This window comes from Phodopus roborovskii, unplaced genomic scaffold, assembly GCF_943737965.1.
Source record: "Phodopus roborovskii unplaced genomic scaffold, PHOROB, whole genome shotgun sequence".
Lineage (NCBI taxonomy): Eukaryota > Metazoa > Chordata > Mammalia > Rodentia > Cricetidae > Phodopus > Phodopus roborovskii.
Genome location: NW_026125545.1, coordinates 3,158,828 through 3,176,997, shown reverse-complemented (window position 1 = coordinate 3,176,997; position 18,170 = coordinate 3,158,828). Strand labels below are relative to the sequence as shown.

Here is an 18,170-nt window from a genome sequence, read left to right as displayed (position 1 = left end):
CTCCAAAGGAGGAAATACACGCAGGATAGGAAATCTGCTATTTCTGACAAGAGTTGATATGCACCTGTGCGACAATGGCATGTGCACCACCTTCCCCCATCTCTCCCCAGGGATGAGAACACTGAGAAGGAGGTGAGTGCATTTGCTGAGCTGTCTGCAGCCCCTTAGCTATCACCTACCGATGCTATGCTAACACTGCAGCACAGCTCTTCTCAAGAATGAAGTGTGTTTTCTCAACAAAGGAAAGGTGAATGAGTTCAGAGTATGCAGGAGAAGAGAGAAAGCGGAAAAACACAAGAAAACAAAAACCAGGAGATGGGATTCCCTGTAACTCCCTGTCTTTCTACCATCCACTTTTCATTAAGAGGATGTCACAAGGCAAAGAAGCTTTTTTAAACAGAGCACCACCCCTGCCCTTGCAAAGCATACAGCAATGACTGTTTGCTACCAGGAAGATCCTTTACTTTGCTAGTGATACCTCACATTTTGTCACCCAGAAAGTTGCTACTCATTCCATTCTCTGGGGGCAAATAAAAGAAAAAAAACAGACAAGGCACATCACTGCTGCTGAGGTTGGACATCCATCAAAGATCTGAGCCTGGAGAAGGTGGGCACAAGAGACTGAGGTCGGGTTGAATAAGGTTGGGACATATGTGGCTTAACAGCTTCTCCTTGGGACCTCTGATGGGATGTGTAGCCCACATGAAAAAGGGCAGAAGCAAAGAAGCCCAGCAACACAAGCTAGCAGAACAGCTCTGGCCACTCAACTCCCTGATATGGGAGGGGGCCTCAGAAGGTACTTGCAAAGGTAAGCCAGGCACAACCTGGTAGCCTGCCTCAGGAAGGCCCACAGCCCTCATGAGCCCCATCCAGGAGTGAGGTTTTGGAAGACTGTAATTCCCCCAGCAAACTAGCTGGCCAAGAAGAAAAACCCCATTTTGTCAAACGGTACGACTCAAAGAGCATTGGTGGACACCGTGACAGAGAGTCCATTCTGAAAATTCTGAGCTTCCCTGAGGGCTACAGGTCAGGAGACTTCATTTGACCTGCCACAAGCTGTGAGTGAGAGAAGGCGAGAAAGGTAGTTGTGGACAAGAGGAGGGACGGACAGACACTGACAGCAGAAGGGGGGAATGACAGGAGGCTGGGGAGGCTGGGACTGGTGGGGAAGGAGGATGGGGAGGGTGGGAGGGAGTGAGCATGTTGTGTCATGGGTAGAACCCACCAACAGAATTTCCCTGTTCCAAGTCTGAGGTGCCAGGGAGGTCAAGATCTAGAGCTACCCATCTTTGTTCACTGCTATAGAGCCTGAGAACGCTGAGGTTCCGGGGTGTACACGATACCCACAGCTGTACCCCTCCAGCAGGGGACTCAAACTCAGGAGGCTGTGAAAGTAGGGAGGTGACCCCTCTGCCTGTGGTCATGTCAGTGCTGTGGCTGCTTCCCACACTCCAGCCTCCAGGAGCATCATCTAGGGAGGCTCAGGCGAGGGAATCTTCCCAGCACATAGAATGCAAAGTCAAGTGTGGCCAGCAGAGGGCCCTGATACACAAAGAAGGAAAATGGCCGCTGTGAGGACAGCTCTGGTGGACACTGGACACCTGTTCAACACAGACTCCTCCACAGCATAAATAAGGAAACAAGGGAGCCCACAAGTTCAAATGGCCCCTGCCTCATGCATAAGTAGAAGTCTCCAATTCTCAAGGACCCCAAAGGAAGCTGTTGTAACACACCTTGCCCCCAACCCCTGTGGTTCTTTTCTTTTTTTCCTACACATTTAGCAAGATTCTTACTGTATTTTAAGAATTTTCAAACATTTTTAACAGGCTGGCCAGATGGCTCAGAGGGCAAAGAACTTGCTGCCAAGCTGGATGACCGGAGTTTGACCCCTGGTACTCTAAGATATGATGGAAGGGAAAACTCAAAACCTTCAAGTTCTCTAACCTCCACACTCATGCTGTGGCATGTGCATATCACCACCTCCCAATCAGAAATAAATAAAATACAATGTAATCAAAATATTTTAATGTTTGGAGCTGGGCGTTGGTGGCGCATGCCTTTAATCCCAGCACTTGGAAGGCAGAGGCAGGTGAGCTCGAGGCCAGCCTGGTCTATAGAGATAGAGTGAGTGCCAGGACAGGCTCAAAAACAATACAGAGAAACCCTGTCTTGAAAAAAAAAAAAAAAAAAAAAAAAAAAAAAAAAAAAACCCAAAACCAAAAAAAAATTAAATATTTTGATCTGTTATCATCCTTTAAGCATTCATATAATTTTTTTAAAACATATTTTCCCATGGGGGGGCGCAGCACATTTTTCTCTTTCTTAGTTTATTTTTTTATCTCCTCTAACTCTTTCCCTCTGTTTACACTACTGGGTTTTAAAACATTCTCAGCCAGCAATGGTAGCACACACCTTGCATCCCAGCACTCAGGAGGCAGAGGCAAGTGGATCTCTGTGAGTTCAAGGCCAGTCTGGTCTATAGAGCTAGTTCCAGGACAGCAGGGCTACACAAGGAAACCATGTCTCATCACAAAACAAAGCAAAAGCATTTTCTTATGTTTTATTTTACCCTTTTTCACATCTGTCTAATTTCTGTCTAGGCTTTTTCGGTACCAAGGAATCTCTGCTGCCGTTTCTCCTCTTCTTCCCAACATCGCTCTCCTCCACTCCCTTCTTTCTTCTATTCACTCTTGCCCCGCCCTTTTCTCTCTCCTTGGATTCCTTCTTTTACTATTTCCACACTCATTCTAAATAATTTTTCTTTACTGTCAATTTTCCATAGTTTTGCCATTTTCAGGCCTGGAGTAATTGGCAATGCTGTCATGGACTTAGCAGTTTTTAAATTTTTTATATATTCTGTATGGTTTGATGATGTTGCTGCTATAGCAGTTTGTTGCTGTCTCACTAAGTGGTACCCAGGACTGAGTCTTCAAAAGTAGGCTTCTCAATAAGATCCTCCCCAAATCCAGAAGAGATATCCAAACCAATAGCTATAGAAATCCATTGCAGAAATGCAAGAAACATGAACATCAAAACAATATGACCCAGCTGGACTTTGGTGACACACACCTTTAATCCCAGCACTTGGAAGGCAGAGGCAGGTGGATTTCTGTTCGAGGCCAGCCTGGTCTACAGAGCTAGTTCCAGGACAGGCTTCAAAGCAATACAGAGAAACCCTGTTTGGAAAAACAAAACAAACAAACAATCAATCAAACAAACAAACAAAAAACAAAACAAAACAAAAGAAAGGAACAAAACAAACAATATGACCCCCCAAGAGATCGTAATCCCTCCACTAGTGAACTCAAAGGAATTGAGATAAGTGAAATGCCAGGTAAACATTTCAGAAGTTCTCTGATAACAACCGTGATCCAAAAGAAGACACCAACAAGCAGAAGAATTTAATCCAAACCTAGAGAGGAAAGTTAGCAACCCAGAGGAAAGAAGTAAGCAAAAGGGATAAGAAAGGAGCAACATGGAAGAAAAAGTCAGCAAGCAAACAGATTTGGTAAGCTATGAAAGAAAACAAGTAGAAAGGCTGGAAGAGAAAACGTCAATGAATCAAATAAAAGCATGCTGGAAAACATCACCAGCCCAAGCCAAAAAAGTTCTATTGGAAAAAGAAGTCAAGGTTGATTAAATATGGCATTCAAATATCAATAAGGAAAAAAACAAACATGACCATAATATCCACAAACTCTGGGATACAATCAAGAGGTCAAATTTATGAGTCCACAAGCTAGAAGGAGGAGATGAAATAATATAGATATAGATATGGAAAACTTATTTGATAAATCATTTCCTAAATCTAGAGAGAGGTGGATATCCAAACACAAGAAGCATTAAGGACCCATGTACATATGACTGAAGAAGAACTTCTTAAACACATATTAAAGGCAGTATGTCCAAACTGAAGCAATGGAAAAAAAAAAAAAAAGCTGTAAAGGGAACACGCCATGCCAACTCATCCATAAAGGGAGAACCATCAGAATAATACCAGCTCTTTCATCAACAGCCCTCAAAGCCAGGAAAGCATGGGACCATAGCTTTCAAATTCCTAAAGTAAGTAACTGCAAGCAAAATTGCTATATACAGCAGAGGCGGCCTTTAAAAATGATGGTAGCATGTACCTTTAATCCTAACACTTGGGAAGCAGAGGCAGGTGATCTCTGAGTTACAAGACTAGCTGGTCTTGTAAAGTGAGTTCCAGGACAGCCAGAGAGGGTGAGGGATACACAAAGAAACCTTGTCTCAAAAAACCAACCAAACAACCAAAAAATAAATAAATAAAATTGATGGAGAAATAAAGAAATTTGAAGGCAAGCACAAACTAATGTAGTTCATGACTGCCTAATATGCAGTGACAGAAGACACACTGATAAAGTCACTTACAGACAGAGCCAATGGATGGAAGTAAATGGAAGCAAAGAAAAAACAAACAACCTAGAATAGCTATCTTGATGTTCAACAAAGTGGACTTCAAACCCAAATTACCCAGAAGAGATAAAGATGGCTACTGATGATTAATAGAGAGCAATCTATCAACATAATGGGACAACTGTAAATATACAGACATCAAAGGTTGGGGAAAGTCCCAATTTCAAAAACAAGCATTAATGGACATAAAAGTTCAGAGACAATGACACTACAAAATTCCATATCCCTTTGCCACCACTAAATAGATCATTGTGGGTGCCCATAAGATGGCTGCACTTCATCTTGGCACAAGGACAGAGTTCAAAGCTGTCAGCAAGTCATAAGACCTAAAGGTCAAAGGAGTGGCTACAGAAGGATGTTTGGGCCGTCTTAGTCTAAATAACAGACCTGAATCTGAGGTGTGGCTACTCCTGACTGTCAAGGCTAAGGAAGGAGAAGTTGAATCTGAGGTACGGCTACTCCTGACCTCAAGGCTAGGGGACAAGAAGTTAGAGCTAAGGTGTGGTTATTGAACCCTTGGAATGAGTGAGGAAGAAAAGTCTGTTTGTTTCATATACATGATACTGTGTTCCACTTTTTGGTTATGGTATATAAGAGTGTCGAAATATAAACTCGTGGCATTTCAGTATTGACTGATCTGCCCTCCTGACCTTTATTCTGTCTCTTTCTCTCTCTCTTTCTTTATCGTCTATAGCTAGCCTTTCTTTCATCCACACTCCTCTACCCAGGTACAGACTTGGAGCCACTTGGCTCCGATTGCAGCTCCACAAAGACTGCTCCCGACAGATCATCCAAAATAAAACCCAACAAGAAATGTCACAAGTAAACCACATCACAGATCAAATGGACTTAACAGATATATGGCAATAGAAACATAATATATATTCAGCTCAGCAACTTATGGAAGTTTTTCCAAAATAAGTCATAATCCAGACCATAAGTCAAGACTTATCAAATATAAAGTAACAAAACCCCTCATATATACCAGATCACAGTATAATAAACCTAGAAATCAATGCAAAAAAATTACAGAAGCCACAGATACGTGGAGACTGAACATTAATTACATTTTTAATGAACAGTGGGTCATTTAAAAAATCAGGGTGGACATGAAGGAATTACTCAGGTATTACTCAAAAGATGAAAATTTTGGAGCATAAAGTGACCCACAAGAACCCTAAATCTTTTCATTTTTCCATCTAAGGGTATTTTAATTATATATATATAGACTCTAGAATCTTCACTGTATTTCTTTAGTTCTTTAGAGGAAAACACATAGTCTATATGCACGGCTTCCACTCATTTACAATGGCCTTGATCCACACCACTGCCAGTGGTGTGGTGACAAACACCAGAGCTTTACAGCCAGCCATCACACTCAGCTGTTTTCACTCATCTTAGAAGTCAGAGGGAAAAAAAAGTCCTGGAATTACATAGGAAAATATCTCTCGTGTTAAGTACTACTTTTCAGAAAGTAACTATATGTTGTTACCTGTAATTTGAGTATATTTGATAAGCTACAAAAAGAGCTGCTGACAGCCACTCCAGACACTGAACCCCATTGCGGTTCAGCACTCGGTTAGTCTCAGACACAAGTGTGGCCAAACCGAGCCCAGCAAGAACTGCCACCACTGCATTGCTCTGCATCCAGAATCGTTCCACCTGGGAAAGAGACAAGCAGACAGTGTGTCCAGCTGACAGGTTTAATGATCAATTGGAACTTACATAATCTAAAAACATTCATCGCGTATACTTAGCTGCTTACACCTATTATCATTAGGCCTTGTTAATTCACTTCTCTAGCCCAGTTTTAGGTCAATTTATTTTCCAATGTCCCTCCTTCCTAATTTGCTTACACAGTCACCTCAGAACTACAGGCATCATCTCTGCTCCAGCATTGTGGGTGAAAAAGAAATGCTCTGCTTTACTCTAGGGAGAAACACTTGCTTTCCCTACACACTTCCCTGATGTCTTTGTAGGATGAAGAGGACTAATCCTATAAGAGAACTGGCAGCTTCTGCCAGGCCAACATAGCATTCTCTTTTCCTGTTTCTGTTGCAAGTGAGTCACCCACAAGAAGTACTGGTGGTCCACAGTGCACTCTCCCAGGGGCTCTAGTTGGTAGGGCCGAATGGTGTGCAGCCCTGCTTGTGAGTGGTGGCTAGGACTGTCTGTCTTAGAAGACAGCATGATGGGAGCGCACTGCTCACAGGAAGAAGTTGCACTCTCCAACCACAGCTTCCTCAGTGATAACGGTGATCACCAACCAGCTTAGAGTAGCTTAGCTTCTCTCTCACTTGGTTCAAAGCTTAGATGCTCAAGAAGAACATATACATGAACATACACACAAACGACCAGGTAGGATCAGCTTTCAAAAATGGGCTATTTGACATCTATAGTTTCTAGCGTGAGAACTAACAGAAGCAGGGGAGGTGGCTCTGACTGTGGCCCTAGCACTCAGGAAACTGAGGCAGGAAGATAGTGAATTTACTATAGCAGCAGTTCTCAGTCTGTGGATCATGACTCCTGGGGTTGAAATGACCCTTTCACAGGGGTGACATATCAGATACCCCGCATACCAGATATTTACATTATGATTCATAACAGTAGCAAAATTACAATTATGAAGTAGCCACGAAATAATTTTATGGTTGGGGGTCAGCAAAACATGAGGAACAGTATTAAATGGTCACAGCATTAGGAAAGCTGAGAACCATGCACAATAGAGTGTCTCAAACAAAACAAAATACAAACAAAAAACCTTATCTCAGTCACAGAGATGGCTGCCAGGAAAAACACAAGAATCATGCTTGTTTTCACAGACTTAAGAAAGGTGACATAAGAAGACAGGATAGGAGCTCCTTTTCCTCCTTGCTCAACACATATTTCTTTTGCTATTCTAGAAGGAATTCCAGACAAAATGCAGCTGTTTTTATATTTCCAAGAATGCAGATACAAAATTATTAAATCTACATTGGGTTTTTTTTTTTGCCTATTTAACTACTCTGTTAACTACACACTTTATTTGTTTGCTTGCTTGTTTGAGACAAGGAGCTCATGTGGCTCTCAGGGTAACAAACACTGCCGTGATCTCTTGCCACCGCCTCCCCAGTGCTGAGATTATATATGTATGTATGTATGTATGTATGTATGTATGTATGTATATATATATGCACACACATATATGTCTATAATATATATATATTTACTACTTCTTAAATAGTTTGTCCTTTGACAAAATTCATAAAGGGCAAATTTGTACAATCTTCACAAATTTACTGTTTAAAAATTCTATCAAAATAAAACTTACCACACCCATGAAAAGTGGTTTTGAAATATCTAAATTTGCTCTCCAAGCAAAGAATAATGAATAAATGCAGAGCATCGCAGTGAAAAGCCATATTAATGAAGACTGCCGTCTGTCCCTACAAAAACAAAAATGTGTCCAAAATTACCTATATGTATGAATATCAATAATATACATAGCTTTAAAATATAGGGCAGTTTCTGTAGCTTTAAAACTTTCTATTTTTAAGAAAGAACAAAATTTTCAAGATCTCTGTGGAATAGTTGATGGCAGACCAATAGCAAACACAATTTCATATTATAGCCAAGTTACTTGCAATGGTGCGCAGTAGATGGGGACTCGTAGAAAACACACTGGCAATCCTGTCAATTCTGAGAAGTCATCAAGCATATGTAAAATAAAACCACACTTTCATGCTTAAAAATTAAGATTTAAAATGGCAAATTTCGAAGAATTCGGCAGTGATGTGACAAAGTAAACTAGTGCAAGCCTTGAGAAAAGGTAATTTGATAATCTACCAATGCCCTTCATATGCAATCACTGACTCAGCAATCTGGCACACATATATCTTCAAGCAATAACTAGAAATGTAAATAAACATTAATCCATGAATGCTTTAGTACCACTTATAATAGAGAATAAGTGGAAGCAATTTATTGACTCTCAAACAGGAGAACATTTAATTTTCTAGTACATCTTCAGACATAGCTCAGCCCAGTGGTGAGACTCTTGCTATTCATGTACAAGGCCCTGGGTTCAATCCTCAGCACCACAAATAATACAGAAATTAATTTTTTCATGATGACCTGGTGGAACACACTATGTAGACATTTTAAACAATATTTTTTAGTATGAGAAAATGTTAACATTATTTTATAATGTTAATTGTTAGGCAAATAGAACAATAGATATATGTGTATTTACAAACAAATGTATCCAATAGAACAGAAAGTGAGTAAGTAAAAAATCAACAGTTTTATTATATAACCTGGCCTCAAATTCATGCTGGTTCTGCCTCAGGTTCTACTTGGCTTACAGTCATGCATCACCATGCCTGACAAGAAGGCTTTTTCTTTTTTTAAAAACTATTGGAGGAATTATATAGTAATAGGTTTCTTTTACAAGTCAACAATAATAACTAGCTATGGGCAGAGTAAAGGATCAAATTCAAGGTCTCAGATGATCAAGTGGCCAATCTTTCAAGTCCCTTATTTGCCCTCATAAGCTAAAAATTAAGAAACAATATATATTTGCCTTAACAGAAATTGTGGTGGTTGAAAGAAAATGGCCCCCAAAAGGAGTGGCACCATTAGGGGGTGCAGCTTTGTTGGAGTAGTTGTGTCATTGTGGGGACAGTCTTTGCGGTTTCCTATGCTCAAGCTATACCCAGTGTGGGTACAGATCTCTGCTGCCCAGGGATTAAGACACAGACCTCTCAGCTCCTTCTCCAGCACCACGTCTACCTGCATGCCACCAAGTCCCACCATGACAATAATGGACTAAACCTCTGAAACTGTAAGCCACCCCAATTAAATGTCTTCCTTTGTAAGAGTCCCCATCATTATGGTGTCTCTTCACAGCACTAGAAACCCTAAGACAGAAATGATCAGGAGTTATGCTAAATATAAGACAATGTTGGCAGCACTCTACAATGACATATAAAACACAGATTCAACATGGGAAACATAGTGCAGCAACAAAGGGAACATTACTCACTTTCTAGCTAAACATATATTTGCCCAAACTGCAAGAGCTTGGATGTTGAATGAAAGTTCGGTCTTCATATTTATTATTTGTGAACTGAAAAACAAAGCAAAACAAAAAACCAATGTATTTTGTTGTTGGCATAAAAGAAGTTCAGTAAATCCCAGACAAAGTATTTTACTATCAAAATGTTCCCTTATACACTGAACCACACTAAGGACTATGTCTATTTTAAAATTATCATTTCTTCCTTAAAATTTTGAAAGATGTGAAAAATATTGAAAAAGTCAAGCAGTTCTAAGACTTTTTTTATTGCAGTATTTGGTTTTTAGCATATATAATTTAGGATTGACAGTAGTATAAAGCATTAAGATCTTCCTAATGGTTTAGATGAGAAGTTATTTTGAAGGGAACTTTATAGACAGTTTCTAATACAGACATACTGGTGATTTAACAATTGAAATAAAAATTCATCTAAACTGTTTTCTGAAGATCCAGTTAGGAAGGGGGAAAAGGCCAAGAGAAGGGATTTTTGCCTCCTTTCTGGGTTATCTTCTTCCTTAAGCAGCTTTCCTTATTTCCCACATTATTTGTTTTGGAAATGTTTAAGCAATCTCACAGAAATGTGTTCATCTTATTTTGTATAACTGTGCTAAATCCTTCTACTAACTAATGAGCACTTTCAAGTGCTATCTGAGTCCTAAAATTGCCACACTATTTAATTTCTATAAGAAGAAATATGTCTACAAACTAAAGAAACTTCATTCTCCCTACTGGCAATTTTCCTGGAGAAAATGTCATGCCATAATCACAGAAGCCATACAATGAGTATTTTACTAATGGAGATACATCCACTATGAAAAACTACCTTCACTCATTTACAAATACACTTGAAAAATTGATTCTGGCATAAGGTCTGTTTCTTCAAAAGAAAGGAAGTCAGTCTCAAAATTAATTCTTAGAGATCTGTTGCTTAAATGTAAACTCTAAAAGATGGCCACTGCCTAAGGTTAGATTCAGTAATTTCCTTGTACTGGATTGCAATTTAGAGATATGTGCAGGGAAAGAATTTAATTTGCTTGACTGGAAAAGGGGAGATGATTACATTCTATCATTTTGAAGGCCTTTCTTGTAAGTTAATTATGCTTCTCCTTTCTCAACATCACATCCACCTGAAACAACTTAAGTCCAGGAATTATTTCCCTCAGAGTGTGTGGGCTGTCTCCAGCTTGCATGATGACTGGTTCATGGTGTGGGTGTGGTACTCATTTCCTGTGCAGTCTTTGTTCTATATACAACACGTGACAGCTTCCCAATAGATGACTTTATGTGCAACTTATACAAGCTGGATATGCAGTTGAGACTTCCTTGGAGCTCATGTAGGAGTTGTAAAATACAGCAGTAATTGTGGGAAGGCAGAAAAGAGCAAGTGGGGAGTCCTTCCACATGGGGCGAAGGAAAAGGAAGGGAAAACTCAGAGAAAGTTGCCTGTCTAAAGATGAAATAAGCTTCCCCACCTTCCCACCACCCCTCCTCCACCTCCCCCACCTCCCCCTGCTCTACCTCCCCCCATCTCCCCACCTGCTCTACCTTCTCCCTTTCTCCCTAACAGCAAAGAAAGAAGTGCTATAAAAGACTGGGCCAAACATTCAAGGAAATACTGTAAATCACTTGTGAGAGAAATAACAATGGCAGAGAAATATTTTCTTTTCTTCTTCTTTTTTTTTTTTTTTTTTTGAGACAGGGTTTCTCTTTATTGTTTTGGAGCCTGTCCTGGAACTCAAACTGTAGGCCAGGCTGGCCTCGTACTCACAGTGATTCACCTGCCTCTGCCTCCTAAGTGCTGGGATTAAAGGTGAGTGCCACCACCACCCGGCCAGAGAAATATTTTCAAGATCTGCTGTAAATTGTATGTATCTTGAATTCATTTAAAAAACAAATTATAAAAGAATGTAAAAATATACACAAAATATCAACATATTAGAAACTGTGGTTATCCCTGAATGTTGAAATTAAAGGTCGCTCTAACTTTCTTATTTTTGCTTACTTATATTTCAAAAATTTCTCTTACTATGTATCCTATTTTGGAACAGAAAACAAATGTTTAAAAACAAAGGAAGTATATCAAGCATAGTGGTACACCAGTACTTTGGAGGCTGAGACAGGAGGATTGTGAGTTCAATGGCCAGTTTGGGCTACATACTAAGACCCTAACTAAAAAACAAAGGGAGAGAGGGATCTGTTGAGCATCACTGGCCATGGGGGTCAAAGGTATGCAATTGTAGCTGAGGCAAGAGGATTGTTTGTTGCAGGCTAGCTTGGGCTACAAAGATAGGCCTTGCCTAAGATAGACAGAGAGGCATGGATGGACAAGCAGATAGATAAGAAATGGATGGATGATAGACAGACAGCTAGATAGATAGATAGATAGATAGATAGTTATATAGATAGATTTTTCTTTTAAACAGTCCAGTCCAGAGGGTTCCAAACCAGAAATTAAAAGATCACTTTAATGTTATAAAATCTCACTTTTATTCTAAAATTTTATATTTCAAGAATTATAATTGATATTGATAATTTTTAAAGTTGACATGGATAGTTTCCAAGTGCTTTAATCTTTGTAGGTTTTAAAGCAAACTTTAATCCATTCTTCAAAGAAAACCATTGGTTAATACATATGACATATATTTGCTTAAGCTGGTTCTAATAAGGTTGGATGTTAAAATACGAAAGTAAAAAATACGGCTCATGACAGCCAAAAGGAAGTCATGAGAGACTATATATACCCAGCTCTGAGGATTACATGTGCAGAATTCAAGCCAAAATAACAAGAAAATTGTTCAAATCGTGATGAATACAGTATTCCCCAACGTCCCTACGAGAAAAGTAATAGGAAAACCATAGGGAGGGGCAAGTCATTTTCAGAGGGACTCCACACGGCAATTTCACATGCAGGGGAAATATGCGGTTTGAGGTCCTGGCCATTCTCCTACTGGCCTCACGTGTGCTGCTTGTCTCGAGCTCTCTTAGCGAAGAGCTAAGCATTTGACAATACAGTGTGCATACACAACTATTAATTGTGGAGGACATACTTCTTAATAAAGAAAGGAACTAATAAGAAATCTCCCCAAATCATTTCAGATAGGTAATAGAAAATTCATTTAAGATGGTTTTAAAATCGTACTCACAGCAGTATTGTAGACACACTGCATCCTATTTCAGATTTGGCCTAAAAACAGAAAAGATCATTTGTACAAGCATTAAACTAAAGCTTTTTTTTTTTTTTTGCTAGATAACTATGTACTTACTGTTCTTGACTTAAGAGATTCATATCTTAAATATACAACCCAACATATTTCCTTACTCAGTCTTGGAAGTTTTGCTAAACTTAGAAGCAGTAAAAACTAAACTTGGGCACCAACTAGGAAACTTTTAGAATAACTGGTTAAAAATCAGTTCCATTGGTCCAGAAGGAATGACTGGCAGGCAGAGAACTCACACTCTCTTACCTGTTGCAGTCTTTCTGTGCTCATAGAGCTTTAGTGAGAGTTCTCTATAATTTGATAGCTCACATCTCTCAGCACTTTGTGGATGATACTAATCTTAAATCTGAAAGTACCCTCAAAGCACACTTCTTAAAAAGTCAACTTGGAGCAACCAGAAGACCTGAATTCAAATCAAGAATCTGCCACTAAAAAGCAAAAATCTTTTTTTGCATATGTTTACCATGCATGTGTGCACATACATGACACAATGGCCTCCATGCAGCAGTCAGAGGAAAACCTGGGGGAGTCAATTATCTTTCTCTACCATTAGGTTTCAGGGATTGAACTCAGATCAAGAGGATTGGCAGCAAGCACCCCCATCTGCTGGGCCATCTTGCAAGCTCCAATCTACATTTTATAGATTAAATCAATATTAAGTAAACAAGAGTATAAATTTAATGGATTAAACTCTCTACATCAAATAGTAATTAACAATTGTTCTTTTATTAATCTCTTTTATAATGAAATATTTCCTAGATATGATATATACGTATATGCAGACACGCATGGATAGAATGCATACTTAAAGGGTAAAGATAGAAATTTTCAGATTAACCATTCAGGAAACAAAACCTAGCTGGCTGTGAGAGCATGGGCTTTTAGCTCAGCCCTGGGAGCTCTAGGGCAGCCTGGGATACACAGGGAGATCCTATCTTTAAAAGTAAACAAAGTTTGAAAAAGAAACAAAGTAACAAAACCTCATCAATCCCACCAGGAATCCCACAGACCCCTTCTCCCCTAATTATTTCCCCCTTATTTATTCAGAAGTCTCTCTATAAATAGCTGCCCTAGAACTTGTGACCTCGTGTGTTATCTTGCCTGGCCTCTCCGCCACTGTTCAGAGTCACTGCTCTTGCATTGTAGCCTTGAACGATAATATCAGATTTTGAGAGGGTTGGAAGTTTGTCAAAGGGGCCACTATGGATTCTTTTGAAACTTACTTTCTCAAGCAAAACAGAGAATACAAGCTATCTGAGGAAACCCCAACAGCATTGTCTATATTAAAATAATATATCTTCAATTTCCCCTTTCTTTTATCCATTACTGTGATTACATTTAATTTTCCCCCTATCATGCCTCAGGGAAAGCAGGCCTGTTGAATTTTTTTAAGCATCCCACCTCTAATTTGGTGAGCTTCCTTTTCTGAATTTATATAGACAGCTTTTCCACTTAACACTAAGCAGCAACATGAATACTATTCATCAAGTAAAGAAAATCTCAGGTCTGGAGAAATCGGCTCCGTGCTTAAGAGAGGACCTAGGTTGGATTCCCAGCATCCATATGATGGTTCACAACTGTCTGCAGTTCTGGTCCCAGGAGATCTAGCATCCTCTTCTAGTCTCCATGGGCAGTAAACACACATGATGGACAGATATACATTAAGGCAAAACACCCATGCACATAAAAAAAAAATCCCAAACTTTAAAAAACTGAATTATAAATAAATGAAATGGAAATATTAAGTCAAATGTGGGTACATATTTGTAACTTCAGCACCCAGGAAGTAGAGGCATAGAGATCATAAGTTGGAAGCAAGCCTATGCTATGGAGTCGACTCATAAAGTTAAAAACCTAAACAAAGAAAATGTGTGTGTGGGTTAGGGTTAGGGTTAGGGGAGGGGATACTGCTGTCACAGTAAACAGTACAGGTGAAAAGCACAAGTAACTAAAATGACAATCCTATGTGCTGCTCTTTCAGCCAAGGTCCCACTGAACACTCAAGCTGTGCCACCTGCCTCCTTGTCAGGGCTTTAAACAGAAGTTTACCAGGCTGAATGTTCCATATTCTTCCCGGAGGAAATGTGTCAGGAACCCTCTCAACGTTGTCTGGTCTCCCCAAGTCCAGCGGGCGTGATTGAGGTAGGACGACACTGGCAGGTAGACATAGGGCAACAAGCCAGCCGAGAAGGCCAGAGTCAGCTTCAACAGAGAGCTAAAGGCAAGTTCCTGCACAGGAAGGAGCACACAGTGGGGGACTATTTATTTTAGCCCATTCATCCCGGAACTTCGAAAAACACATCAGGGGAAACATCAAATGTGTTTGCTTAAAGCTGATCTCTCAATTTATATTAAGTCACCACAGAATACTATGCTAAACCTTTTGATTACTGAGGATTACCAGAAAATTGCATCAGCCTGGATTCCTTTTTGTGGCAAACCCGAGTGGAGCAAATATTAGCAAAGACGTGTAAGTATCAAATGGCTGCATCTTTTACATTTAAACCATGTCATGACGTGCCGCATCGCACTGCTGAGATGACCTGCTTGGAAGTGAATGCATGTTATTTGGCCCCAACACTACTTCATCACTATCATTGGAAGTGTCTTTAACTGTACACTTCATTACGATTGATGTAATGTGATGACATAATTCTTTGGACAGTTCATGGGAAGTTTGGTGCAGACAAAGCTAGCTTTTATAGACCCCCTAGGTACCTCCACATTTCTCTCCTCTACGTTTAATGGAATACCAAAGGAATTTGCTGTTATGAGTAATCATGTTGTTTCATATGCTCTACCTAGAGGAACTCCTCACCTGCACATGTCTAAAACAAAACAATATGACAACAATTACAAAGATTAAGTCCAAACAATGTGAATTCTGGCATTCTAGAAACATTCGAGCCTTGTCTACTTTAATAACTGAGAAACGTGATCTCTTTCAAACATCATAATTGCAAACTGTCAACTTTTTCCCTTATAAAAATGAGAAATTTATCTGTGAAAATGATCTAAGAGCCAGGACTTGATCGGCAGCAGTAGAACAAGCAGCTGACTTCTCTTTGCATTTTCAAACAAGCATTCTTAATTGAAAGTGTTTTCTTATAGCACTGATCTCATTTGTGATTTCCACAGCACAAACGAGATGCATAAAAGTGATGGCAGGAAAGCGTGCATAACTACCTAATCTGACAACAGGCAGTTGCTAGTCTTAAAAGTGAGGCTTGGGAAGTGAATGTTTACAGTTTGGAGGCACTGCACATCATAAAGCTGAATTTAAAATGGAAAGAAACACTTAATATATTGTTTTCCTGTTGTCCAAGAAGTAAACAGGGAAAATTACATGAGGGTTGTTACAGATGGATGGGGCCGAGCTTCCCTGTCCTTGGCCGTACACTGTGATCACCTGACAGGGGTTTCTTCCACCTGCAAACACAGAATGGTTTGGTGGTGGAGTCAGGCTTCAATATGAATGTACATATGTACCTACACACACACACACACACACACACACACACACACACATTATCCATGTTCCCTTGACTTCTCTTCTGCTATATAATGGAAATGAAAGGGCTACATTGAAGAGTCACTGTTGCCCAAATCTGAGCACTCATCAGTAGACTAACCCAGGACAGAGCATAGTCCTTAGCCTAGGCTCTATAGTGTTAACTCCTGGGTCCTGAACATTTTACACAAATTATATGGCTTGCCTTCCAATAAAATAAACCGGGCTCCACTGAGGTCAGAAGTCTGAAAGTGGAACAGGCAGGGCTGCCTGTCTACCCCATCCAGGTCCCCAGATTCAGGAAAAGCAGATGTGCTGCCTCGGCTGTTGTCAAATTATACTTTTATGTTAACTCTTTGCCCTAAACTCATACGTTTTGGGATATAAACCTGGCTGGTTTCATACATTGGCCTCAAACTCTCATGCTTTCTGCTTCAGACTTCCAAATCCTGGGATTACAGCATGCATCATTAGATATAGCTATGTCTTCATCTATTATCCAAGACTTATATAAAAAACTTTCTGTGTACTCTAGTAAACCACTGTTAAACACAGAGACCTTGGGTCAAAGAACCAAACACCAGTAAATAACAATCTAAAAATATGCTGCTGGTTAAGCTGTTTAATATCCCCCTATGTAAGGACTTATATGATTGACGTCACTGAACTAAATTCTAAAATAAAGTTGTTCTTTGTCAACTATTGTTTCCTTTTTATAATCACATAATAAGAATTTTATAATCTCCACATTACCCTTTTTTGCTTTGTTACCAAGATGTGCTAAAGTATAGTAAATACAATTATTTAAAGCTTTAGTATAATTATTTCCTAATAATTTTATTATGTGCTTTATGTGTTTTCTATTATAATTCTGATTGTGGTTGGGTATAATTAACAAATAATGAGAAATAAATATCACTGAGTTTGTTAAAGAAACAATAAATAAAGTGACTGCTTTACAAATAAATAGCCTATAGTTCTAGAAGAACTCTGACAGAATTAAGGACATTTATCTTCCCATAGTTCATGACTAACTTACTCCCTGCCTTTTCCTACCTGAATCCCCTAGTGTCTAACAAAGAAAACTCTGCATTGCTTCTCTCTGCCATTTTAATTAACATTGTTTTCTTTCAGAAAAAGATAAAAAGGGGAAATGAGCGGTTTCCAATTATAAGGAGGAATTCTACAGATTCTGAGAAAATAGGACTCTCATTGCTGACTTCAATGAGTTCACACTAGCAGCGATGCTGTCTGTCTGTTGTGTTAGTCTCCAGCTCCTGGAGCAAGCAGGCAGCACAGACAGCACTCAACCCTTGAACGAAGGAATGAAGCATTGGTGCTTGACTGCCTTGAATCTTAGGACGTGCAAGAAAACCATTGAGGAAAGTTGATATTGCTGCTCTCAGTCCCTTCTGCCTCTTCTCACTGAGGTGCTGTCAAGAATCACGAGGAAAATTATGAAGTCGGCCAGATGCCACCACAATCAATATTGCATAATTCTGTAAATCCTCTTTTTAAAGTCAATATTGTCAAAGCCTCAGGTCATTTATGCTTTACATAAAACTCACGAAACATTAAAGTCCTAATTTTTCAGATAACACAAATGCTGAATTGAACCTATGTGAAATAGTATGGATTTTAATTTTTATAATAAAAAACCTACCTTCTCTTTCAGAAGTCTGAAGAGAATCCAGGGTATAATGCATAAAACATAGAGTACTATTGTGTGCTGATTACACAAGCTAAGGCCACAGGAGAAAGCACCAATGACTGCTATCTGAGAAAGAAAAAAGAAACACTAGTCAAAACTCCCCCTAAAACTCTAAACAGTAAAAGCCCACACTGCACCTGCAAAGCTTCTGTGTGCCAGGCCAGATTAGAGCCAAGTCCTGAGATGCAAGCACTCACGTTAGTCACTAATGTTTATCAGTAGTAGTTCTGGGTAATT

General features: G+C 39.5%; 1 protein-coding gene across 1 annotated transcript in view; it reads right to left on the bottom strand.

The window, feature by feature from the left end:
• Tmem260 (transmembrane protein 260) overlaps window positions 1–18,170 on the bottom strand; it is a 61,566-nt gene that overhangs the window by 15,938 nt on the left and 27,458 nt on the right. Inside the window, exons 5-10 of the mRNA XM_051177099.1 lie at window positions 17,886–17,999; window positions 14,761–14,940; window positions 12,637–12,677; window positions 9,461–9,544; window positions 7,748–7,862; window positions 5,930–6,099 (exon numbers count right to left, since the gene is read on the bottom strand). Of these exons, the coding sequence (XP_051033056.1) occupies window positions 5,930–6,099; window positions 7,748–7,862; window positions 9,461–9,544; window positions 12,637–12,677; window positions 14,761–14,940; window positions 17,886–17,999 (704 nt within the window). The remainder of the gene's footprint in view (window positions 1–5,929; window positions 6,100–7,747; window positions 7,863–9,460; window positions 9,545–12,636; window positions 12,678–14,760; window positions 14,941–17,885; window positions 18,000–18,170) is intronic.